The following is a 17,410-nucleotide window of genomic DNA, read 5'->3' as shown; positions in this document are numbered from 1 at the left end:
GGATCCACCATCAGCTGCCACCTCGATCATGGTCCATCACTATGATCAGATGCCAGCACGAGACAGGATCCAACATTATCATCATGGTCTCTGATTCACGATCAACCATCATAATTCACGATGTGGCCGCAGTTGCGGTCTTGATCTGCGAACGATAAGGCACAGGGACTCCGGGGAACAGTACAAGTCAGTAACATGTATTGATGTGACATTAAGTTATTTGACGTGATAAGGAGGGAGAAGAGGAAAGAGAAACTCCATGTGTCATGTGTCCCTCGACATTCTAAACCTATAGCAGCATAACTAAGAGCAGATCTAAGACAAGCCTGGACCAGCTCTAACTATAAGCTTTATCAAAAAGGAAGGTTTTAAGCCTACTTTCAAGCCCCCTAAATGTAGGGAGGGTGTCTGCCTCTTGAACTGAAACTGGGAGATCTCTTTTTCTGGTTCTTGTCAGGACACGTGCTGCAGCATTTTGGACAAGCTGCAGGGTCTTCAATGACTTACTTCTCGAGCCTGATAATAGGGAATTACAATAATCAAGTCTGGATGTGACAAAGACATGGACTAGTGTTTCTGCATCTGGGTGCCAGCTGCATAGCAGTGGAAATTTAGTGTGTGAGTGTGTCCTGATAATATTTCCTAGTGGAATAATGAGAATAAAAATTGGGCCTAGCACAGAACCCTGTGGAACACCGTGGTTAGCTTAGGTGCGCATAGATGGCTCATCATTGATTTGCACAAATTAGAATCAACCTGAAAAATAGGATTTAACCAGTTTAGGCCGGTTACTTCAATGCCAATTAGCTGTTCTAATCTCTGTAATAGAATTTGATGATCAATAGTTGAATGCTGCACTAAGATCTAACAGGACAAGGACAGATACAAACCCTTCATCTGAAGCTATTAGAAGGTCATTAGTGACTTTTGCCAAGGCTGTCTCTGTGCTGTGATGAGCTCCTAATCCTGACTGAAAGTATTCATATACATTACTTTCCTGGAGAAACTCACACAGCTGATTGGTTACAACCTTCTCGAGGATTTTAGACAGGAAAGGATATTGGTCTGTAGTTGGCTAAAATCATCAATCATGAGCATCCTCCATGTCCATGGGTAACTTAATGGTTTGTTATTGATCCATTGAAGAAGAGGATGTTCCCCTCAGTGCTTGCCAGCACATCCAAGACCTTACCTGTTCTAATTACCAACCAGCAGGCACCTCAGTTTTACCTGACATAAATCAAACTGAATGTCTCACATTTACTCACAAACCACTAATCTATTTTATAAAGAAAATCCATTTCACCACCTGAACAAAGGGGTGATTTCAAAAGTTCCTAAAATGTCACCAGTTTTCCCTGGGACTGATTGTATGATGTGATGATTACATCTTTGTTTTAGTCCTGGAATGGTCTTAAAGGTTCAGTGTGTAGAATTTAGTGACATCTAGTGATGTGATTTCCAGTTGCATGTTGCAGCAGAGTACCCCTTAAGTTTCAGACTCAGTGCTCTGTGGACAGTACTGATGTGACTCCTGGCCAGCTGAGGCCATTGCATCTTGTTATAGTGACCAACCTTCCCCCACGTTGCTGTGGTATAACATCACTGTTGTGTAAGATCTCTGCTGTTTGACTGAGCTTTTTCACTCCCATCTGTAAGCATTCACAGTATTTCAGTTTGAACCTTCCCCTGATGCAGGGGGATCACATTCAACATTATTGAATAGATACATTTTACTTGTCAGAGACACTCATACTTTGAAATGATTCCAAGCTATAAGCAACAGGGTCTGGGAAACACTTCCCATATGTTCACAGTAGAGATGAAATATCAAGGCTTGGCTTTTACACTGTGCACCTGCTGAAAATCTACCCCTTGCCTTTTCATCACTGCACCATCCACTGTCGATCCCACTGACATGAAAAGCTCTTACCATGTCATCATGTTGTTTAATGTGACAATTGGTCTTACAGCCTGTGATAAGATTATAATGGTAATAATGTAAGAAGGGAACTTTTGCCTGTGGTGAAACATCTCAACTGAGTGGATGATTTGCCATAAAATCTCAAACAGACTCACTGTCATTATTTATTTTGGCAAAACTAATCACAGAACCCTGTCAACTTGTTAAAAACAAACATTGTCACTGGCCTTAGCTGTACTTCATTTTTATCAAACTTTACCAGCTACACATCTGCAGATTGGATCTAAGAACATGGCAATGTCATGAAGTATTAAAGATGAGTGGTTTGGTGATCAGACTGAACCACTATCATACACCACTTATAGCAGTGGTGCTCTTGTGCAAGGATTAGTCATTTAGACAATTTGTTTACTTCCTGGATGATTGTCAAATGGCCAGTGTTTTTTTTTTGCCGATGAACCTGTTTTTTAGAAAAAAAAAATCCTAGAAAAATCCTTAAAAAAGAAGACTGTGGCCTCCACAATGAGATGGCCTGTAGTTAATGTTGTCTTCTTGAGACTAAGACTGAACCCCTATTTCTGATGAAAGGTATTAGAGGGGCAATGCTGTAAATAATCAAATCAGGCAGGGCTAACTTTTTTAATAATGGCATTTCATAATAAATGATGTCATGCCATGTCATCATTTATACCATGATGATGAATAATTGGTTGATCTAAATTAGCTCTTGTGTCTCTACCTACTACTTTATATGCAGAGATACAGCAAAAATGCTTTTATGAACAATACATTATTACCTTCCCAAGTAATATTCCCACCGACTTTGTTGAAAACCTGTCTAGGGGTTGTTGAGTCATTTTGTACACACACAGACAGGGATGAAATCTCTCCTTTCTGCTTGGCCGGTGCTCTGGGGAATAAAGAGGTGGGCTACTTTCTAAGTTTAGTTTTTAAAATAACTACTCAGCATGAAGAAACCCTTAGTCACGTATTGATCAATAATGGTTTTGACCCTGAACATAAATATTGTAAATGTTTAATTTTTTCTTATTTTAAACAGGAAAAAATATATATTCCCTGATTGACCTCCCCAACCTCCACAACTACAACGTTTCCTTTTCCTCCTCTGGCATATCATCCACTCTCAGTCCTAAGCCTTTTCCTCTCTCCTCTCTTTCTGCATCATGTTTACCATCACAACAGCTACATTGGGACTCTTTCTTTCTGCCAGCATCTCTGTTTTAGAGCCTGCAGGTGCCCTTGCCAGTAGACAGTGCTGATCCTGTATGAGCAGCAAGCACAAAGACACAGTCTCTTCTCCCTTACTACAGTAACATTCAGCCCACGCATGCACTTCAAAACTCACGAATTGTTGTCAGAAATTGTTCTGCCAAACATTCTCCACGTCCCATGCACGTCTCCAGTATCATCGCTTCTCACATTTCCTACACTGAGAGGTAGAGTGACAGAATGTGTAACCCTGCCCTTCTTCAGTTAAACCAAAACCCTAGAAAAGCTCCTGATCCAAAGTGAAAACTCCTCAGACTCCTAATCTACCACTGCTTAAATAACACTTTGTTAGTCAGATTTACTTGCCTGTGCTCTGCTAAGTCAAGAAAGCAAGGACTTCCCTTATGCAACACAGCCATCTGCATGCTTAATGCTCACACAGTGCTGTTGCACTACTTCAGATATAGTGTAATGAGGAAGTCAATCCCCACTCTAAGGGCAGAAGCCTTCAGTATTCTCTCAAGCCCACTTGGTGCCTCAGCTGCAGGCTGTGATGGAAATGCCCTTGACTGTCACAGTTGACTGCAGGTGCATCATTCCTTTCAGGAAAGCCCATAGAAATCAAGTAACGTGCCTCAGGCAACGGCTCCCAATTTGTCACTTTTATAAGTGAGCATGGCACAGCCTTATTTAATGGTAATATCCAGTAACAGAGCAGAGCACAATATGAGGTTATGCTATATCAACATCATAGGGCTCTGAGGGGAAAAGCCAAATTAATCGTTTGGTCCCACACTTTAGCAAAGAGTTCCAGTAAGAGGTATTTTTTATTCAAACTATTATTCAAAGTGTTTCAAACTAGTTTTATAAAGTGTGGTTAAAACAGCTCTTAAAGCTGGGAAGCTGGTGGTATCTGTTCTGAATGGCCACACCTGAAGACAGGACATGAAGACTGCTGTTACAGAGAGGGATGAGAAACAATGAACCGTACAGATGGCACAATGTTCCAACAGTTTCCCTTGAACACATTCAATTTTTACACAGAGAGTTACAACAGTAGAGGAGAGCAAAGAATCCCAAATAGGGTTTGAGATGATTCAGCAACACACTGGAGGAAAGGCCCGGCTAATGATAACAAGCTCAACCTTAAGGTTTGTTGATTACATAGAGGTAACCATCTAGCTACAGAGCTCACACATGTTGCTGATGATCACCTCCTCAACAATGCAACCCCACATCAGAGTGACTACATGGAGACTGCAGAGGAATGGGAGTTTTGATAGAGTATCAAGGTGAAAAACAAACATAGCAAACAAAGACATCACTTCCAGCCTTTGTGTCATTACTCTGAATCTTCACTCACATAACTAAACTTCTTTTGTAATCCTGCTGACAAATGAACAAACAAACATACACAGGTGGAGACACAACCTCCTTGACAGAGGTAATATATCAGGTGCTAATGACACAGATAGCAAACAAAATGTATTAATCTGGTTTAAAACTGTCGATAGTGTAAGACAGTATTTTAACTTCTTACTGATTTATTAGTAAGATAAATCTAAAAGTAAAAGATTAAGCTAAGTTATATGATATGTAATTCTTATTAGATCATTAGCAGAATCAATTAGCAGAGCCCTGCTTGCATTAGATTAACCACAACAGTGAACACTGTGTGTGCTGTAGTCAGAGTGGCTTTTCACTAACTCAAAGGTGGGTGGTTTAATCCCTGTGCCAATAGTGTGATAGCGTGTGTGTCCTGTACTATAAAGTGCTTTGAGAGGTCCATTAGACTGAAAAAGTGCTACAATAATATGGGATAGTCCATTTACCTTCCCATGATAACTTAGACATGAAGATCATTAATAATAGTTAATACTTCACAAATAGAATCTAAATGAATAGAAAAGGTTTACAACTATAAATAAAACTGTGAAAGCAATCAGATGAACTGGAATCTAAGCTCTCCATTGAAAAACCTATTAGATTTCTGTACTCATCACATACTGAAAAGCAACTGAGACTAACATTTACTAATATGACATGTAGAACAAAAGACTGAAGATCTAAACTGAAACGCAGCTGAAAAGAAATCCTTCCCATAAACTTGCTTTAAACTTCTTCAGCTGGAGAAACACAGTCAGTTTCCATAGCAGAGCATGATAGGACAGTCAAGTCCACCAGGGCAATGCTGATGTTACACAAGCTTATTCTTCCTAACCCATCCACACTTACTGCTGCACAGTACAAGTCAGACAAACATGCAGCTCAGTGGTCCAGCAACCACATCCCCCCTCTGCCTCTCATGCCCTTTCTCTTTACTCCTGCAGTTCGTCGTGTGCCTCCCCGTTTCTCCATCCCTCCCACCAATCACGATGTAATGCCTGGAGGCAGTGTCAATCTGACCTGTGTGGCAGTCGGTGCTCCCATGCCTTTTGTCAAGTGGATGATCGGTGAGGTGGAGCTGACCCGAGAGGAGGAGATGCCTATTGGCCGCAATGTCCTGGAGCTCACCAACATCCAACAGTCTGCCAACTACACTTGTGTGGCCATATCCTCCTTGGGCATGATTGAGACCACGGCCCAGATAACTGTCAAAGGTGAGAAACTGTAAAGTTCTGGGGGTGTTAGGTGTTTCTGGTACAATGTGACCTCATATTACAGAATTTCAATATATGAATAATTATACTGTTTTAAAGCATAAATAAGTATTATTATCATTATGGATGTCAGGATTTGTGAGTATTTGCGATCATGGGCTATACAAATGCAATTGTATTATTATTATTAATAATAATAATATTAATTAATTAATTAATTAAGACAGAGAGAGAGAGAGAAAGAAGAAGAAGAGAACTAATCGTCGCGAGAACTACAGTGCCACGTCCCCTACCCCCAATCCAACAGGCACCGGAGCCACGCCAACAGAGCAACGGTGTGTTGGCGTGGTTCCGTGGATTTGCTCTGACTTAATCTTGATACTCAATAAAACTCCTTACAGATGTGAGAACAAACTGCATTATTTCGCTTTGTGATTATTTCTCATTAGATCACTAGCAGTGGCAGACTGATATGGAGATTAACACCTGTTTATACTACCATTTATACTACTCAGTCCAACACTGATTTAGATTGAAAACTTGACAACATTTCACAGTGTCACAGACTAACTGAGTTTCAGCCTAAATATTTTACCCCTGTGTCTATCAAATAGACTAAAAACACCTCAACTCAGCTAAACCTGAGTAAACACTTGGCTGCTGCTTGGTTGTTATTTTGGATGATTTTCCAAGGACAGAGAATGTCAGACTTTGTTAAGCCCTATGAGACAAATTGTAATTTGTGAACATGGGCTGTACAAATAAAATTTGATTGAATGATTGATCGAAACCATCCATGCTTACCCTCATGCATCCTCATCTGTGCAGAACATTGAAAAGATTGCACATTCTAAATATAAATGATTGCTGTGAACGTAATCCAAGCATCCTAACATGTTGAGTTATACAAAGCGAAGAGAGAAGGAGGAGATAAAAGATAGTATGAGGAAAGGTGTCATACTGTCACAAGCTGCATCAACAGCAATCATTAAAGAAGATAATTATTCGATTGACATTAAAGTCCACACAGTGATATGTAGTCATTTAATATACGGTGCATCACTATCAGTGTACTGTGGAATTTTATAATCATCCTAAATGCCAGGTTCACATGTCTGTACTAAAGAAGAAAGGGGGATGCATCCATAATATACTATTCAGCCTGCTGCCACCGTCAACATTAGGAAAGGACAGAGATAGGCTCCTGAATGTTTACACTGGCAGTGCTAAACAGCTCTGTGTTCCTCCTGTCAGACCTTTATGTCAGAGAGATGAAAATGGAAAAAGACTGTGGGAGACTAAAATGTCTGACTCTCTCATCTGTCTCTGCTCTTTAACAGCTCTGCCAAAGCCACCTACCTCCCTCATTGTGACAGAAACTACAGCAACCAGTGTCACCCTGACCTGGGACTCTGGTAATCCTGAATCGGTGTCCTACTATGTTATTCAGTACCGCCCCAAACTGTCTGAAAACGGCTTCCAGGAAGTAGATGGAGTAGCCACCACCCGATACAGCATCGGTGGCCTTAGCCCCTTTTCTGAATACGAATTTCGCGTAATGGCTGTCAACAACGTCGGCCGGGGGCCTCCCAGTGGTATTGTGGACACTCGTACAAGTGAGCAAGCACCCTCATCCCCTCCTCTTCACGTTCAGGCACGCATGCTGAGTTCTAGCACCATGCTGGTTCAGTGGGAACCTCCAGAGGAGCCCAACGGCCAAATCCGGGGCTACAGAGTCTACTACAGCTCCACGCAAAACAACCCACTCAGCGCCTGGCAGAAACACAACACAGATAACAGCCAGCTCACCACCATTTCAGGCCTGACCACAGATATCACATACAGCCTGAGAGTACTGGGCTTTACTTCAGTGGGAGACGGACCTCCCTCTGATGTTGTGCAGATCAAGACCCAGCAGGGAGGTGAGAACAAGCAAATTCTGAAGATGTTACAGTCAAAGTGTATTTTCAGCGCCATGCTACTGGGTCAGGTGTTGCTTCATCCCTTTGAGGCAGAACAGAATTTAAAACACACATTTGACATGTCCTGTTATGGCAAAATGTAAGCAAACTGTTGCCTAATTACAAAAGAGCTACATTAGTTCTATGTTGAAGTCATGTCTGTGTCTAGCTGATGAATGTTCATGCATTTTGACACCTAAACTTTTTGGTTTGGTTAAAACAATCCCTGATGTTTTTACCCAGTCAGAAGGGTCCTTTTTCATTGCAGAAAACCTTAAACTCTGGTGCAGCCTCAAAAAGCTACACCTGTTGAGCTGTCTTCTCACGAGTGATGAGATGTCTTTTGATTAATATATTTAAAAAGGTTATTTGATTACTTAGTCCACAACTGTAGAAAAGTTGCTTGCACATTGTGGTAGCACCTTATTACTAAGCAAACAACTTATTTCATTCGAGTTGTTTAGTCTGATAAAAAGCAAGGCAGCATTAGCAGGAAGGATATTTTTTTCTCCATTTTCAGACTGAAGCAGGTGAGAGCTGCTTGGGGGAGGATGAGGAGGAGGCAGTGTTAAAGGACAGAGAGTGAGGCAGGGGAAGAGAATTCGTCAGGGTGAGGGAGAGTTTCTGAAGCAGCAGCTGCAGGGATGAGGATGAGAGAGTGAATCATAGCAAAGGGAGTGGACTGAAGCAATGCAGGTTTGTATTTATAAAACAAACTTTTATTATGTTCCTAGTAGGAACATAAGTAGGCATTAGTAGGTCGTGGGCAGCTGTGGCTGAGGTGTAGAGCGGTCATCTTCCAACCAGAAGGTTGGTAGTTTGATCCCTATTCTACCCTGAATTGCCACTCATAGAACAAAAAATTTAATAGTTGAATTTATAAATTTGAACTGTATGAATGTGAATTGCAAACTGTACTGTAAAGAGCTTTGAGTGGTCATCAAGACTAGAAAAGTGCTATATAAATACAAACCATTTATCTCTTTGCCTACTGCAGTTTTCATTCTTGGTCTGTTCCAGTGGAAGCAGTAGTCAAGGGCAGCAAGCAACACTCCTACTTCATAAACCAGGGACTGAAAGCGTAGCAATGGCTTACGTACATCAGAATATGATCTTAGAATGACTCGAGGTCTGCAGTTAACCGATTTAGATCACAATTTTTAAAATAAGCACAAATGTCATTTTCAACTTGGTGAAAAATGTTGCAACACCTTACCTGAGTGGGCTGATCATGCATAGTCTTATTGATTCCAATAACTGGAAGTCAAGAGAATGCTCAGCCCATTCTGTTGAGGCTGAACACAAATATGAGGTAAAAACATTTTAAATAAAGTAAATAAGACTCAATAAAACAATAAAGGAAAGATTAACCAATACCTCAACGTATAGAAAAGAAAATGTGATCCCTCTCCTGCATCTTTTAATGAGATTCAATGAATTCTATAATAGCTGTTTAACGTCAAACCTTCTGGTAATAAGCAACAGTTGGATTCATCTCAGTTACATCAACCTACAAACAGTCTAGTTCATAATTAGGCATAATTGTCAAACTGACTTGCCAAACAAAGAATTAAATTTATATTGGTATGGTACATTACTTATTCAGCAGAAAATTTGTAAACATTGTTCTTGGTCCGAAACCCCTTGTCACTCATCAGAGATTTACATCTTGGAGGCACTACCTCTGTTTATTATTGTTTCTGTCATTATAAGTCTCATTTCGCTTCAACTTGTCGCATTATCACATCTTAGATGATGTATATTAATGATCCTCATTTACCGTAATTTAGATATGCTTCTGACAAACTTTTAATCACATTTTTGCAAAGAAATCCTTATAATTTGTAAACCACAGGATTGACTGTAAAGTTTTACAGCTCATTTTTAAATCTCTTAATGTAGCTGCTCCCAAATTCTTACTAGACATGTTAGTTCATTCTAACCATGCGAGACCTCTGAGCATGGACGAAATTTTGATTTTAGAGGTGGGGGGGACACAAGTATTTTTAATAAAACCCAAACTCTTTCAGTTTACTGTGTTTTCTGGCAGTTCTTCTAGTTTTCTATTGTTACTAGGGATGCACCAATACCACTTTTTTTAAAACCGATACAACGCACAAGCATCTGGTGGAGGAGTAACTCGCCTCTGATCACGGTCTTCATGCAAAAAATGGTATCGGTTCTTGGTATCTGTCACGATGGCAGGGTGGATAGGCAGTGGACCCAAACGCAGACATCAAGGCAGGCAGGTGAAGTGCAAAAATATTTAATAACAAAAAATCACCTCTTCGAGGGAGAAAAACCAGGCGATACAAAAATCAAAACCAAATCCAAAAACAAGGGGAAACAAAGGAGACTAGATAAAACTATGTCTGAACAATGACTATAGCTGTGACTATGAACGAAAACAAGACTTACATCAAACTCACGACAGATAACCAGAGCAACATCAACAATGTCTATAAAACCTCTTTTTGACAAATGAAAAGTGAACAAGGGTCAATTTGCCCAAAGACCACAGAAAGGTCAACATACAGTAATCAACTCATCCAAAGCTTCCAAACACATGTTGTCTTCGATCACTGGCAGAGATAAATTCCTGGCAGAGTTTTTTCCTGTCCAAGGCGTCAACCCTTTCTTGGTGTATGTGACAAACTGCCACATTGTTCAGGCGTTTCTGCTTCATGCAGTTGCGAAGCCAGGTCTTTAACCTCCTCAGTGCGCTGAAACTCCTCTCAGCTTCAGCTGACGATGTTGGAACAACCAGCAACAGCCTCACAAGGACCTCCACCTGATCAAAAAGACCTCTGACTTCAGGCAGCATGCCTCTCAGGATGTCTGCAGCTTCTTTGCTTGATATATAGGTGTTTTTTGATTTGAACATGGCTAACTGCACATCCAACATCCTCCTGTTAATCTCTGGATACTGGTCCACAATGGCATCACTTTTTCCAGTTACAAGCACATTCTCCAATTTCTGAAGAACTTCAAGGCTTGCTTGATGAAACCGCTCTCTGAATTGCACATCTGCTGTGTCAAGGATCTGGAAGAACTCCCTTCTGAAGTAGTCAACAGAAGCTGCTGGGGCATGTGCTGGAGCTTCACCAGGTAGGCGTTTCGGTGGCCTGCGGATACGAGGCATTTCAATTGGGCTGATGTTTAGTGAGGTGACCAACTCTGTTGCCCTGTCAAAGATCTGTTTGAATCTTCCCTCTGTTCTTTTCTCTTGTAGAGCTGTCTTTACATAATGTACTGCAGCCTGCATGCCTGCAACTGTGATGGTTCGCTTTTGCAACGATTTGTTGAGGCATTCCATTTCCTCAAGAACCTCCAAAGCAAGATGGAGTCCCAGCACTGTTTCTCCTCTCTGGAATCTGTCAAGGAGACCATTTGCCTTTGTAGCTGTTTCAGAGCCACCGGTTGACGCCATCTCCTCCAAACTGAGCAACACTGCCTCATACTGTTTGAGGACTGAATGGACTGCTGCGACTCGCACAGTCCACCGTGTAGGACACAGTGGTTTCAGTGTGGTAAATGACCCATGTTCAGATGTGGCAATGTTGCAGAATATGGTCTTGAACTTTCCTGAAAGTCCAAACAGATGCCCAACTTCATGGACCCACTGCAGTGCATCACGGACGACAGATGAGGCTGCACAAGTTGCCTGTGTTATCAAATTAACACAGTGAGGACCACAGTGTACAAACAGTGCCAGAGGTTGTGATTGGGTAAGATAGGCCTGAGCACCAGCATATTTTCCAGACATATTTGCTGCTCCATCATATGTCTGTCCCCTGAGCCCATCAAGAGACAAATTGAGACGAAGCAGCACATCTTTGGCTACATTTGCTAGGTTCTGTCCAGTTGTGAGTGACACTTCATATAATCCAACAAATGCTTCCTGAGAAATGAGGTTGTGGTCAACATAGCGAAGACAGATTGATTCCTGTTCAGTCCCAGTAATGTCCTGTGTTCCATCAATAATGATGGAGTATTGCAAAGTTGGTTGTGCTCTGATTTCAGAGGCTATATCCCTGACAATGGAGTTTGCCATCATGCTCAACATCTCATTTTGGATTTTGGGGCTTGTGTAATCATGAGAACGCGAATTAAGCCACTCAAACAGCATGAAGTCATCATCTGATCTCAACCTGAGTAACTGAGCAAGATTTCCTTCCTCAGATTCATTTCCTCTGAGTGCTAGGCCTTGTCTGCCTAGGAATTGCACACAGCTCATGATCTTCATCAAGCATGCCCTTGCCTTTTGCTGTGATGCTGCCAATGCACTAGAAAGCTGGGAATCAATTGTATTTTCTTTTTGGCAATGTGTAGTAATTGCAAGCTTATGAGACCTGCTTTTTGTATGATCTGTAAATTTCTCCACAGCCTTTTTCCAATTTCTGAAACCAGCTGACACAAATGCTGGATCAGTGTTTTTTGCCAGTGAAGACTTTTCAAGTTGAAATGCTTTTACACAGTAAAAGCACAGGACTCCTTTCACACTATGGCTGTAATGAATCCAAGGGAATTCTTTAAACCATTTCTCTTGGAAATGTAGGGTTCTGTTTGCAAGTTTTTGAACTGCTATTTCCTTTGGATTGGGCTGATATGGCTCAGTTATCTGATCTGGCCCTGTTCTTCCATCTTGTGCTCCTTTACTGCCTGAGCATCCGCTGACCCCTGGCTGTTGCTGATCCGGCTAAGATAAACATAACGAAAGGTGGAATATCTATGAGCAATTTATAATTTAATGAATTACTAATTAATAATGACAAAAATATTGCCTAATAAACTAGTTTATGTCACTCCTTCCCTACAGTGAGTTCTTGACCCAGCTCATGTCACAATGCTTAATCTCATGACTAATGTTCATTCTTTCAACCTCACCTGTGAGCCTCCAGCCTCTCCTCCTCTAGCCTCTCCTCCTCTCCCTCCTCCACCATCTCCTCCAGCTTCTCCTCCTCCAGCCTCTCCTCCCCCATCTCCTCCTCCTCTCCCTCCTCCAGCCTCTTCTCCTTCATCTCCTCCAGCTTCTCCTCCTCTACCTCCTCCCTCTCCTCCAGCTTCTCCTCCTCTACCTCCTCCCTCTCCTCCAGCCTCTCCTGCTCTACCTCCTTCAGTATCTCCTTCTGCATCTCTACTATCCATCACCTGACAAAAATATATTGATGCATGACATGAATAGTGTGACAATTTGCAGTCTAACAACAATCAATTTTGATGACATGGTTATATAGAAAAAATCTTAGTTTCACAATTATCATGAGTATGGAGTTTCCCCTAAATCTTTCATTGTTGGTGTTTTTTAAAACAGTTGCTGCCTTTCAACACACATGAAAATAATGAATGAAAATAATCAAATAATCTCTTTGGCATTAAATATAAGTTTTTAAAAAACCTCTGCATTGTTGAGGTTCTACAGTAATACATTTTATTTATCAGCACTTCAAAACTCACAGACACTTTACAAGATTATTGAGAGCTTTGTAAATGATGAGGACGATCTTTCATTGGATGCTGCTTTATTGGGAGGTGAAGTGAAGGTGTTGCAGGACCAGTGTTGGGCAAGCTACTTGGAAATTGTAGTGAGCTAAAATAGAAGTTATTCTACATTAAATGAAGCTTCACTACACTGAAGCTACCCACCAGAGAAATGTAGCAAGCTAAGTTACATTAAAATGACAAAAGTAGCTTAACTACATCAAAGCTATTTTTTCAACATCAGAACAACTTCATACACAGACATTCTAGCTTCACTACCGAAAAGCTATTTGATGTAGAAAACAGCGACGTTACACCCACGTTACTGAGAAATGTAGTTAAACTAGTAACGCCGCTACTGCCCAACACTGTGAAGGACAGGTGTAATTAAACTTACACTCTGACTTCTAAAGAAGTCTCTAATGTCCATTTTCCTTTTTTTAGACATCCTGGCTGCACGCGAAGGCACCTCGAAGATACGCCGCACCACTCGCGATTCACAACATAGATAGTAGGCAGCGGCAGATTAACTGGAAATTGGCGGTTTACAACCTGATTGAGTGACAGGGGGGACGGCCAATCACACAGAAACGGCAGAGCCAATCGAGGAGCGTGTGGGCGGTCTAAACAGGCTTCAGCTTTAGCGGCCGTTTTCCGCTTGGTCCTAGTGCCCGACGCGTCTGTGTTTAATATAGCGTAACATTGTTTTTGGACGGTAAAAACTGCAGGGGACAAAAACGGCGTTGTGAAAAAGTGCAGGGGACATGTCCCCTGCGTCCCCCCCTAAAATTACGTCCGTGCCTCTGAGAATAGTGAGTGGTCTGCTTGTGGTGCCAAGGGCAAAGTGGAGAAGCAGCTTTTACTGACTGCACCTTGAATCTACCACTGGGTATGAAATGTGCTTTGTACATAAAATGACATTGCCTTTCCTATACTCCTCCATGAAATGATTGGTTACAACTAGAATTGTGAAATTCATTGATGCTTGGCTGTTTATCAAGTTACATGAGAACTGAAATATGTATATGTCTGCAGGAACTTATTGTTAGCAGTTTAACTATCTAGCCACGCTGTGTTACACCCGGATTTTGATTTTGCATGAAAGCAGAGTTGTTAAATATTCACCAGCAAAGGTCAACAGAGTTGGAATATTCAGGAGTGTATACAGTATATGTGGGTGTCTGTGTAATATGAAGGTCTGACACACTTTATCCTCAGGGACAAAGTGGCTGACTGCACGTAGAGGAATAATAAGAGTATTTCATTCAAGCACAGCCTGTTTGTCTGCTTACTGTGCATGGAGGGATGAAACATGATATCACAGCAGAATTGCAGTAGAAGATAAAGCCAACCAGAGTCAGCCACCCCACTTTATTTATTTGTGGAATAGAGTTCATCACCCTTACAAGCTCACATAAATCATTTTGACTTGAGTGCATATAACAAAGTCTAGCCGTAACTGTATCAGAGTTAGAAGACTTGGCTGGTTCTACACTCTGTTTTATCTGCACCTCTCTGGGATTAAGGGGAAATTATCACAACACATGAATCAGAATCAGAAAAGCTTTTATTGCCAAGTAAGTTTACACATACATGGAATTTGTTTTGATGTTGTTGGCGCATGTCAGACATCTCTAAATATAACAAGATAAAAAAAATCAAGTATTAAAATTTAACAATATAAATATAAAAATAAATACACAGTATGTTTTTTGAAGGTAAAAAATGAGAATTAAGAAGAGCAGTACAGCTGAGTAAGTATAGTGTTCACAGTATGCAGAGTATTTCCAATATAAGTATGTAGCTGAGCGTTAATGTAACGCATAGAGTAGAGAATGCAGTGTCAATGTGACATATGGAGGCAGAGGTGGAGTGTGAAAGAGTGTCAGGGTGGGTTCTGGGCCTTGTTGATAAGGCTAGTAGTGGATGGGAAAAAACTGTTCTTGTGGCGTGCAGGAAAGTGGGAGGGATCAGCCACCATCTTTCCTGCACGCTTCAGAGTCCTGGAGGTGTACAGGTCCTGGAGCTACGGTAGACAAGTCTGCTCTTGTCCTTGGCAGTGGCAGCAGCGTACCAGATGGTGATGGAGGATGTGAGGATGGACTCAACAATGGCTGTGTAGAAGTGCACAATCATAGTTTTTGGCAGGTTGAATTTCTTCTACTGCCGCAGGAAGTACATCCTCTGCTGAGCTTTCTTGTTGAGGGAGCTGATGTTCAGCTCCCACTTGAGGTCCTGGGAGATGATAGTTCCCAGGAAGCGGAAAGACTCCACAATTGACACTGTGGAGTCACAGAAGGTTATGGGGGCAGGTGAGGCTGAGTTCTTCCTGTAGTCTACAACCATCTCCACTGTCTTTAGAGCGTTGAACTCAAGGTTGTTTTGGCTGCACCAGTTCACCAGATGGTCTACCTCCCACCTGTAGGCGGACTCGTCACCATCAGAGATGAGATCAATGAGAGTGGTGTCGTCCACGAACTTCATAAGCTTGACAGACTGTTGGCTGGAGGTGCAACTGTTTGTGTACAGGCAGAAGAGCAGAGGAGAAAGAACACAGCCCTGGGGGGATCCGGTGCTGATGGTCCGGGAGTCGGAGACATGTTTCCCCAGCTTCACGCGCTGCTTCCTGTCAGACAGGAAGTCAGTGATCCACCTGCAGGTGGAGTCAGGGGAGTCATGATCTGGGGGGGGAGGTGCCCTGTCATGATCTGTCATGTTCGCCCACCTCCACCCGGTACACTGTCCTGTCGGCCATGGTCTCTCAGCAAACATGTCGATGAATGAATCGGCGTTAGCGGAGAATATCTAACATAATATATAACATGACAGATCAGTCAAAGTGTGCCCCCTTGTGGCTGGCTATAGTGGCTACAGGTCATAAGTCCCGCATTCTTCATAAAAGTGACACTAAAAACTCAAAGTACTCTTCAAATAAAGTTTCTCCAAACATGTTTGTTATTTTATGTAGTTATTATCACGATATTCCATGTCCAAGAGTCCATTTCCCCGGATAAGATGGGTTTTATTCGTTATTTGCCACTATAAACACACTCTGACCTCTTCAAGCTTTTATTTTGGTACTTCCTGTTACCAGCATTTGAATTTGCATATTAGTAAAATATTTGGTTTCACCCGAAACATTTAGATTTAACATTAAGATTTAACATTTAGATTTAGATTTAACATTTAGATTTAACATTTAGATTTAGATTCAGATTTAACATTTAGATTTTGATTTAACATTTAGATTTAAATTTAACATTTAGATTTAAATTTAACATTTAGATTTAGATTTAAATTTAAAATTTAGATTTAGATTTAAATTTAACATTTAGATTTGGATTTAACATTTAGATTTAAATTTAACATTTAGATTGCACATTTAGATTTAGATTTAAATTTAACATTTAGATTTAGATTTAGATTTAGCATTTAGATTTAACATTTAAGTGTAACATTTAACATTTGGATTTAAATATTTAAAATATCTCTAAGTTGACAAATATTGTTGTAAATGTGCAAAAAAGTGACTCTCAAAAATTCACACCAGTTTTTTAAACATGGTTTGAAGCTAAATGTGACAAAATGTTGCTGTTATTTTCAGCGTGCGCTGCTTTACAAATGGCACCCCATAGTTTTTCCAGAAATATTCCAGGTAACGGTGTGCGTAATCCGTGCTGGCGAAGACGCCCAACCTCCCCCAGGTCCATTTTCCTCGCCTCCGGCGTTTCACTGCATGAGCAAAGGTGAGCGCACCTTTGACCAGAATGTTCGAAATTTCCGTTGTTGGGAGAAGAAAAGTCGGAAATAAATCCTCTGGTGTTGTAACCCTGATGTTCATGAGCTCTTGTGTAGTGAAGGAGCTCCGGGTACCATCGGGAAAAACTGAATTAAAACACAAGATAAAACAAACCAACGCGCACCAACACACCGAGGCAACCATCCGCGGCGCCATCTTGATGTATATATGCCATCTATTATGTAGCTGTCCATGACATCATATCATTAGGAGCAATGGGCTGTGTGTGTGTTGTGTGAGTCAGCAGTTCAGGTAAAAAAAATCACTGCTTCAGTACTTGTAACTTTAAACAATGGCCAATGGCTGGGGTTATGGAGGAAGTGCGGGTTTCCCACTAAACAGAAGGTTGGTGTTTCAATTCTCCAGCTGTATTACGAAATGTACTTGGAGAAGATACTGATCCCCAAATTGCTCC

General features: G+C 41.2%; 1 protein-coding gene across 20 annotated transcripts in view; it reads left to right on the top strand.

Annotated features, from left to right (window-relative positions):
• The window catches only part of ptprfa (protein tyrosine phosphatase receptor type Fa), a 229,067-nt gene that overhangs the window by 129,118 nt on the left and 82,539 nt on the right, over window positions 1–17,410 (top strand). For all 20 annotated transcript variants that reach the window (XM_069522627.1, XM_069522623.1, XM_069522622.1 and 17 more), the window contains 2 exons: window positions 5,485–5,754; window positions 7,095–7,676. In XM_069522627.1, the coding sequence (XP_069378728.1) occupies window positions 5,485–5,754; window positions 7,095–7,676 (852 nt within the window). The remainder of the gene's footprint in view (window positions 1–5,484; window positions 5,755–7,094; window positions 7,677–17,410) is intronic.

Source organism: Paralichthys olivaceus, chromosome 3 (assembly GCF_024713975.1).
Source record: "Paralichthys olivaceus isolate ysfri-2021 chromosome 3, ASM2471397v2, whole genome shotgun sequence".
NCBI classification, from domain to species: Eukaryota; Metazoa; Chordata; class Actinopteri; order Pleuronectiformes; family Paralichthyidae; genus Paralichthys; species Paralichthys olivaceus.
The sequence above is the reverse complement of the archived record's forward strand: the minus strand, read 5'-3'. Positions and strand labels throughout refer to the sequence as shown.